This window comes from Nestor notabilis, unplaced genomic scaffold, assembly GCF_000696875.1.
Source record: "Nestor notabilis isolate BGI_N333 unplaced genomic scaffold, ASM69687v1 scaffold12424, whole genome shotgun sequence".
In the NCBI taxonomy this organism is placed as follows: Eukaryota; Metazoa; Chordata; class Aves; order Psittaciformes; family Psittacidae; genus Nestor; species Nestor notabilis.
This window is the reverse complement of record NW_009925201.1, coordinates 7,848-16,151: the sequence shown is the minus strand read 5'-3', so window position 1 is coordinate 16,151 and position 8,304 is coordinate 7,848. Positions and strand designations below refer to the sequence as shown.

The 8,304-nt window shown below is 58.9% G+C and overlaps 1 protein-coding gene across 1 annotated transcript in view; it reads left to right on the top strand.

Annotated features, from left to right (window-relative positions):
- Positions 1–8,097, top strand: part of WWP2 (WW domain containing E3 ubiquitin protein ligase 2) — a 9,599-nt gene extending 1,502 nt beyond the window's left edge. The window contains exons 2-14 of the mRNA XM_010012943.1: positions 720–801; positions 1,430–1,558; positions 1,847–1,925; positions 2,062–2,133; positions 2,228–2,316; positions 3,505–3,664; positions 4,683–4,816; positions 4,939–5,079; positions 5,649–5,769; positions 6,090–6,194; positions 6,766–6,862; positions 7,675–7,747; positions 7,976–8,097. Coding sequence (XP_010011245.1) covers positions 1,431–1,558; positions 1,847–1,925; positions 2,062–2,133; positions 2,228–2,316; positions 3,505–3,664; positions 4,683–4,816; positions 4,939–5,079; positions 5,649–5,769; positions 6,090–6,194; positions 6,766–6,862; positions 7,675–7,747; positions 7,976–8,075 — 1,299 coding nt within the window. The 5' untranslated portion in view covers positions 720–801; position 1,430 and the 3' untranslated portion in view covers positions 8,076–8,097. The remainder of the gene's footprint in view (positions 1–719; positions 802–1,429; positions 1,559–1,846; positions 1,926–2,061; positions 2,134–2,227; positions 2,317–3,504; positions 3,665–4,682; positions 4,817–4,938; positions 5,080–5,648; positions 5,770–6,089; positions 6,195–6,765; positions 6,863–7,674; positions 7,748–7,975) is intronic.
- The last annotated feature ends 207 nt before the right edge of the window (positions 8,098–8,304 follow it).

The following is an 8,304-nucleotide window of genomic DNA, read 5'->3' as shown; positions in this document are numbered from 1 at the left end:
AGTCCGGGGGTGCAATGGATTGAGGTGGCTGGGAGGTGGCAGCGTGCGTGCAGGGTGTCCCGGGCGGCATGGAGCAGGGCCCTGCGTGTGGCGAGTGACGCAGGCACGTGGCGGAGGAGGGGTGTGTTGTGTGGGGGTCGTTTTTTTTATGCGGCGGGCGGGCGGAGGGGTGAGCGACAGAGCGGGGTTGTTGGCCACGCAGGTGGGATGAGAGGGGCTGGTGGGGCGGGTGCAGGATCGTCAGTGGGTCAGGGCATGTGGTGCCCAGCCATGGGTGGGAGGCTTTTGCTGTTCAGAGTTTGCAGCACGGCCACGCAGGGAGTTCGGATGCGTTTGAGGAAGCGTCTGCAGATCCACAGGGAGGGATGTGGGCTTGTAGAGCATTGTGTGTCTGAAGGAGGGTGCGTGTGCCCCCTGCCCAGCGAGGCGCATGGCCATGCATGGCTCTTGTGCCAGCCCAGCAGTGCATTGGCAAGGCTGGCTTTTGCCATGGCACCTCCTGCCCACTGGCCTTCCCTGGAGCCTACGTGTGGCAGCTTGTGCGTGTAGAAGAAATATAGATGTTTTATTCTGCCTTTTCCAGGTAAGCCAGGGCAGAGCTGGCAGGGAGGTGGGATGGAGGACTTGTCTGAGCTGGGAAGGGGAGGGCTGTTCCTGTGACTGTGGGTCAGCACTGGCCAGGGTGCTTCAGCTAATGCTTCCTCTCCTTTTTCTCTTAGAGAAGAGACAGGACAATGGGCGAGTGTATTACGTGAACCACAACACACGGACCACCCAGTGGGAAGACCCTCGCACACAGGGGTAGGCAGCCTGCGCGGAGAGCAGGAAGGATGTTTGTGGTTTTGGAAGTTCCATGCAATGGGCTATTTGGGACCTGAGAGCTGTTCATGCTGGGGGTCTGAGCGGGCTGCAGTGCTGGGGAACCAGAAGCATCAAGAACTGCAGGCGGCATGCAGGGAGGGCTGGAGCTCCTGAGGGTGGGATGCTGCAACCGTTGGCATTGTGGGGCAGCTCTGCAGCTTGTGGGAGCTGAGAGTAGAGATGAGGAAGTCACAGGGAAGACTGCAGGGTCTTCCGGGCAGAAAGAAGCGCTTTCTTCTTGTCCTGTCGCCTTCTCACAGGGCTCTCCTGGAGCTCTTGAGAGCTCTGGGTTGTGGTTCTCCAGACACCTGCCCGAGCTGAGGACCTTTTTTGAGGCCACCTGCCCCACAGACAGAGGGTGAAGCTGTAGCTGTGGCCAAAAGTGCAGCCCAGGCTGGGCTCCTGGCTTGGGGCGCAGGCAGGTGCTTGCTAATCCCATACCATGAATCCCTCCTTTGCCTGCCACGGAGCTGACCTGCAAGTTGAAGGTGGTCCCCACAGCTTGTAATGTGAAAGGGGCTGTAGTTCAGGGTGAGGTGCCTGCCTGGTGACCTTTCCTTGTCATCAGGATGATCCAGGAGCCGCCGCTGCCGCCTGGCTGGGAGATGAAGTACACAAATGAGGGTGTGCGCTACTTCGTGGACCACAACACTCGCACCACAACCTTCAAGGACCCGCGCCCGGGATTTGAGTCTGGGTAAGTGCTTCTGGGCTGAGCGCTTTGCCCCACAGCCAGGCTGCACACTGGGACCTGGGGCTGCCTGCTCGCAGCTTGTGCCTTCCTGTGGTCCTGACAGGGAGTGGGGGAAGTGGGTCAACTTTGTTCCAGGGACACTGAGCAGTGGGTTTAGGGGCTCACGTTTGGCTCTGATAGAAGAGAGCTGCACCCCAGAGATCATCCTCCTGCTTGGCAGGCAGTGAGGTGGCTGGGGGCAGGCAGCTCACACCAGTGCAGGTAGGGATGCTGAGACAAGGCCTTTTGCAGGAGCAAGCAGGGTGGGTCCCCAGGAGCGTATGACCGGAGCTTTCGCTGGAAGTACCACCAGTTCCGCTTCCTCTGCCATGTGAGTAGAGTGGCCAGAGGGCCCCGGCAGCTCAGGGCTGCTCTGCTGCCTGGGCGCATGGGTGCCCTGAGCCTGTGGGTGAGGGGAGCCGCCGTGCCAGCCTGCACACAGCCTCGTGTCTCTGCCTCGCTTGCAGTCGAACGCGTTGCCCAGCCATGTGAAGATCAGTGTTTCCCGGCAGACTCTCTTTGAGGACTCCTTCCAGCAGGTGAGGAGGTGCAGGGGCCGCAGCACCTGCTGTAAAGGTGTGGAGCTGGTCCTTGCACCAGCCACTGGTGGCAATTCCCTTTGCTCCTCCCCAGATCATGAACATGAAGCCGTACGACCTGCGGCGCCGCCTGTACATCATCATGCGGGGAGAGGAAGGCCTGGACTATGGCGGCATCGCCAGGTGAGCTGAGCACCGGGTGCTGGACCATGTACCTGCTGCTGGTACCTCTGGGCTGTGATGTGGAGCCCTAAAGGGCAGTGCGGGCACTGGAGTCTGTTGGCAGCTGCCCCAGGTCCCCAGCCTTTCTGCGGCACCTGCTTGGGCAGAGGAGCCCAGGGAGTTCCAGTGGGAAACAGTGTGAGTTTTAGGAATGGTGGGACACTCTGAAGGCGTTGCACCAGCCTGTCCCCAGCACCGAGAGGGCTGGGAAACCCAACATGAACGCTCCTACACCACACGTGAACGCTCCGGCTGCCCGTGGGACATGGGGTGATGGGTGAAGGGGTCTCTTCTCCCCCAGCCATTAGGCCCTAGTGTTTCCTGGGACATTCGGTGTGTGCCAGGCGTGGTGCCTGCTCCAAAGGGTGGTGTTAGCACAGAGCACGTGCTGTGTCTCAGCTGGAGGGGGGTCCTGTGTCCCCATCTGGCCCCACTGGCTCCGTGGGGGTGTCTGCCTTAGTGCTGGGCTGTTGCTCCCCCACCTGCTGCCGTTCCGGCACTTGGCTGCCACGCTCTCCCCTGCTCCTCCTTTGTGGAGCTGCTGCCCCCGGCTCTGGTGCAGGGGTTCCTGCTCTCCGCCTCTCTCTGTGTCCTGCCAGTGGTTTTACCCTATGGTAGGTTACGTCATGCTGTTCTACCACAGGGTAGAACCACGGACAGGATGCTGGGGCTGCCTCTGCGTCTGAGGACTCCCATCTCCTTGCACAGCCGGGGGAGCAGAGCCAGGATGGTTCCCATCCAGCGCTGCTTTGAGCTTGGGATGGAGCTCCTGGGGGGAGCCTGTGTGGAGAGACTTGGGGCGGGGGTGCACAGCAGCGTGTGCGTGTATGTGTACAACAGCCTGGGTGGGACTGAGCTGTGTGGTGTCTGCCAGGACCCCCAGTTCTCCAAGTGGGGCCTCTGGCAAACGGGGATGTTTGTTGCTGGTATCTCCAGAAGCACTTCACAAACCAAACACAGCACCCCTGGGGTGGAGGAGGCCTTCAGCAAGTCACACTAGCGTCCAGCACTTGCAGTGGCACCCTGTGGAGATGGGGACCTGGTTTGTGCAGGGTGTGACGTGGAGCCACATGCTGTCCCCTCCAACGGGGCACAGCCCCTGGCTCCTTGAGCTGCTCGTCACTGTGTTCCCCCTTCCTCTTGCCCCAGGGAGTGGTTCTTCCTCCTGTCCCATGAGGTGCTCAACCCCATGTACTGCCTCTTTGAGTACGCCGGCAAGAACAACTACTGCCTGCAGATCAACCCTGCCTCATCCATCAACCCCGACCACCTCACCTACTTCCGCTTCATCGGCCGCTTCATCGCCATGGTAAGAGCTCAGGGTGATGGACCAGAGGGGCTGGGGAGGCAGTGGGGTACAAGATGCTTCATTCACATGTCCCCATGGAGCAGGGGCCTCGCAGAGGATGGGGTGGTCAGCGGGGCAGCTCTGCTGGCCATGGCTGTGCTTGGCTTGGCATTGTCGACCTCCTTAAGCCCCTTCTTGCTCAGGTGTGGGTCTGTGGGAGATGGGTCGTTATGGGGGTGCAGTGGGGAGGCTGCGGGTGATGTAATCTAAATCCAACGAATGGCTGCGGGGCCAGAGGGGACCTGGTTTCCCAGGGGCGGTGTGGGGATGGCTCCAGGGCTCTGGCTGCCACCCCAGGTGCTGTCGGGTCTGCAGCTCTAGGGACTATTTTTAGCCCCAGCACTGTGAGATTTTCCAGCTGCCCAAGCCCCAGAGCGGCTTTTCCTGTTCGTCTCGCATTCCCCAAGGTGAAGGTGCTGCAGGTTGCCCAGCCCTGGGCTGGCAGTGGGGCTGGCAGGGGCTTCCAGGGCGTGGGGAGGGGTCCCTGGCCCACAGCCCTGTGAGGTGTGCACTGGAGGTGGCTGTGAGCTGCTTCGGACCCCGTTCTGCCCTGCCCCGCGCCTTGCAGGATACCAATAAAACCCCAGACTATTACTCACTGCTGGGCTGTTCTAGACAAGCGTCTGCATTATTTTTGGCTGCCTTTGCCTTGGGGCTCCTGGAAGCCAGGGATTCAGGGAAGCCACAGCACAGCTCTGTTTAAACAAGTGCTCTTAATAGAGCTGTGAGGGGAGAAGGAGACGCGGTGGAATTCATGGTGGGGAGGGGAGAGGGGTTGTGAGCACCGGGCCGTGCTGGAGCACCGAGGGGAGCCTGCTCCTCCCCATGGTGTTTGCCAGCCGTGAGTAAGTGCTGCAGCTCTGGGATCCCGGGAGCGATTTCCTTTTGCTCCAGATGATGCCCCCATGGTAGAGCATCATCTCGCCCCATGGGTCTGTCCTGGCATTCCCCATGACCTGGTGTCGCTTTCCCACCACAGGCGCTGTATCATGGGAAGTTCATTGATACTGGCTTCACGCTGCCCTTCTACAAGCGGATGCTGAACAAGCGCCCCACACTGAAGGACCTGGAATCCATCGACCCTGAGTTTTACAACTCCATTGTCTGGACGAAGTGAGTGCCTCGTGCTCCCCCCTGGCCCTGGTGTGTTCCGCTGTGGGGAGGCAGCGCTCCTCCGCGTGCTCTCTCACTGCTGCCCGGTGCCTTCATCAGAAATCACATCCTCTCTCCTACAGGGAGAACAGCCTGGAAGAATGTGGCCTGGAGCTGTACTTCATCCAGGACATGGAGATCCTGGGCAAGGTGACCACCCATGAGCTGAAGGAGGGTGGTGAGAGCATCCGAGTGACGGAGGAGAACAAGGAGGAGTACATTATGTGAGTGGCCATGCCGAGGCCCTTGACAGGCCCTACCCTCGCTGGCGGCAGGGCAGTTCTGGGGTGGGAACATGGGGTTTGGGACGTGGCCGCCTCCCTGGGCTACGTGGCTTGTGACAAGTATGGGCTGGCACAGTCGGCCAAGCTCCGCTGCGGTCTGGCTTGCTGCTGGCTGGGCAGTTGCCAGTACTTTCAGGAAAGTGGAAAGGGGAGAGAGGGTGAGACTTCTCTCCCTGTCCCGTGGCTGCTCACCCTGCCTGGCTGCTGCTGGGCTGGCTGGGGACTGCCAGGGCCACCTCCTCCTGCTGATGGTTGGCTCCAGCCAAGGGATGTGGTTTGCACCCCTCAATCTCCCGAAGGCTGCTGCTCTGTGCTCAGGGCTGTCTGCTGCTCGTCAGAGGCAGAGAGAGAAACCCACTAGAAACCCTGGTGATCTGCAGGAGCCCGTCTCCCCCTCCCCATCTACCCCTGCATATCCAGGGCTCTCCCTGCTGGCGGGAGGGATGGTGATGGTTCCTGTGCCAGGCCAGCGGTGCTGGCTGCCTGCCGACCCCTGTCTGCCTCCCCAGGCTGCTGACGGACTGGAGGTTCACGCGGGGTGTGGAGGAGCAGACCAAGGCTTTCCTGGATGGCTTCAACGAGGTGGTGCCGCTGGAGTGGCTGCGGTACTTTGACGAGAAGGAGCTGGAGGTGAGCTGGTGCCTGTGCTGGGATGGGGTTCCGGTGCTTCCCAGTTGCAGGCTGCCTGGGAATGGCATGTGGTGATGGGCTCCATAAATAGCCGCTGCAACTCTGCTGTGCTGGTGGGCAGGTGGTTGGGCCTGTGGGGTGACTTGTTGGGTCCATTAGCAAGAAAATGTCTTGTTAGAGGCAAGGAGTTCCTCCAGACAGCTCTGTTGCCCAGTATAGAAGCCTGTGCCTTAGGAAGCCTGGCAGTGGAGGAGTCAGTACTCTGAGGGATGGGTGCAAGGCCCTGATTCTGTCCCCTGCTGACTGTCCCCTGTCCCCAGCTGATGCTGTGCGGCATGCAGGAGATCGACATGAATGACTGGCAGAAGAATACCATCTACCGGCACTACACGAAGAACAGCAAACAGATCCAGTGGTTCTGGCAGGTGAGTCCCAGTGCCAGCAGCATCTCTGACCCACTCCAGAGCCCTGGGATCGTCCTTTGCCATGGCCTGGGCAGGCAGAGCTGGGTTGGGGCGAGCAGCCTCACAGGCTGTCAGGAAGAACGAAATACAGCCACGAGCACGTGTTCAGTAAGAAGCATTTGGCTGTGGCTGGCAGAGGCCCCAGCACTGCTGCTGAGTACAGCAGGCAGCACTTAGTGGTCAGCGTGCTTCTAGCAATAGCTGCTGCTCTTGGGCAGGGAGACAGAAGGGGGTGACATGTAATAGAGCTGTGTTGGTTTGGGTGGTGCTGGTCTGTGCTGGTTAGGAAAGGAGTTAGAAGTGGCTCTGAAGGAGGGCAAAACTGGGCAGAGCTGCTCCTTGCAGGCACTTTGCAATGCACTCCTCCCCGAGGATGCAGGATGGAGGTGAGGGCTGGACCACCGTGGGCTGTATCCTAGGGCATGGGGTCTTCATGGCAGGCACTGTGGTGCAGGACGGTGCCCCAGGCCCAGCTGAGCTGCAGGCGTTGGGGTGACAGGGATCCCATTCTTCTGCCATGTCCTTGTCACAGGTGGTTAAAGAGATGGACAACGAGAAAAGGATCCGGCTGTTGCAGTTTGTGACGGGGACGTGCCGCCTGCCTGTCGGGGGGTTTGCAGAGCTCATCGGTGCGTGTGCCCGAGGGTCCTGGGGAGCTAGGCAGGGGCTGTGGCCGGGTGCAGGGGCTGGTGGTGGGACCTGGGTGTCCATGCGTCCATCACAGAGTGCGAGGCAGCCACAAACAGTGACGCGGCTGCGACGTGAGCATGGTGATTTCATCTGGTGGCGTGCTGTACCCGACATATTCCTTAGCTGTGAACCGTGCTGCCATAGTTAACTTTGTCAGTCCAGTTTGTAATCCCATTTTGAATGAGATTTGGTTTTTGATTTAATTTTGATTTCTGTGTGATGAAAACTCCTTTCCAGAAAACCACAGTGTGGCATTATTCAGCTTTAATTTGCTGCTTTTTGGGGCCTGTACCAGCCTTTCCCTTAGTTTCCTGGAATCAGTGTTGAGCTAACTTAACCCACTTGTTTATTCTTGCTGGCAAATAAGGTTTTTCCAGCCCCTGGAACCTCTCCAGCATTCACAGTCAGTTCAAAAGTGACCTCAGTGACTAAGGCTTCCTGAGCAAGGTTCTTTAAAACTCAGGGAGAAATATGTTTTAGCACTTGCTATTTAACCATCCTGCTTGAAAGCTGTGCTGTTCCCTCTCCGTGCTGTCAATAGGCATTTCAGCTTTCTCCTTTCTTGTTTCTCATACATCCTCTCTGCAGAGGGGTCAGAACAGGCAGTAAGTCCTGCTATGGATTTATCCCTAATGTCTTTCTAGGATGATAAGGGGGTGCGATGGTGCTCAGTTGGCTAATAGTGTGTTGGAGGGTTTTCTTTTTCAGCTGCTGGTCATGTAATAATATTTGCTGTGCTCATAATTAACAGGCAGCAACGGGCCCCAGAAATTCTGCATCGATAAAGTTGGCAAAGAGACATGGCTGCCTCGGAGCCATACATGGTAAGTCTTTTCTCCTTGGCCCTGTTAGGAGCATGTGGGGACAATCGCGAGCAGCCTCTGAGGGGCCGCTTGGGGCCCCTGGCACCCTCTGTCCCATGGGATGTAGCTGCCATTCCTGGCTGTGCATCTTACCCCAGCTGCTGTGTGTGGCTGAGGCGGGAAAGGACCCTGCTGTGGGGAGGAGGGTGGGGATTGCAGTGCTGCTCACAGCCTCTGCTGTCTCTCCAGCTTTAACCGCCTGGATCTCCCTCCCTACAAAAGCTACGAACAACTGAAGGAGAAGCTGCTTTATGCGATTGAGGAGACGGAAGGATTTGGACAGGAATGATGGAGCTTTTGGTACTTTCCCAGGTTGGGGGGGGCCCTGGAGCGCTGCTGGGCTTGAAGTGCTGCCCGCAGAGCTCGGCGCTGAGCCCTCTCTGCAGGATGGTGCACAGGATGTGCAGATGCTGTTGCTCTTGTTCCTGGGTGCGATCTGTATTATCGCAGCCCTGGGGGAAACGGGTCCATGTTTTCCTCCCTAAAGAAATCTGAGGTGCGATGAGGTGTTTACACCT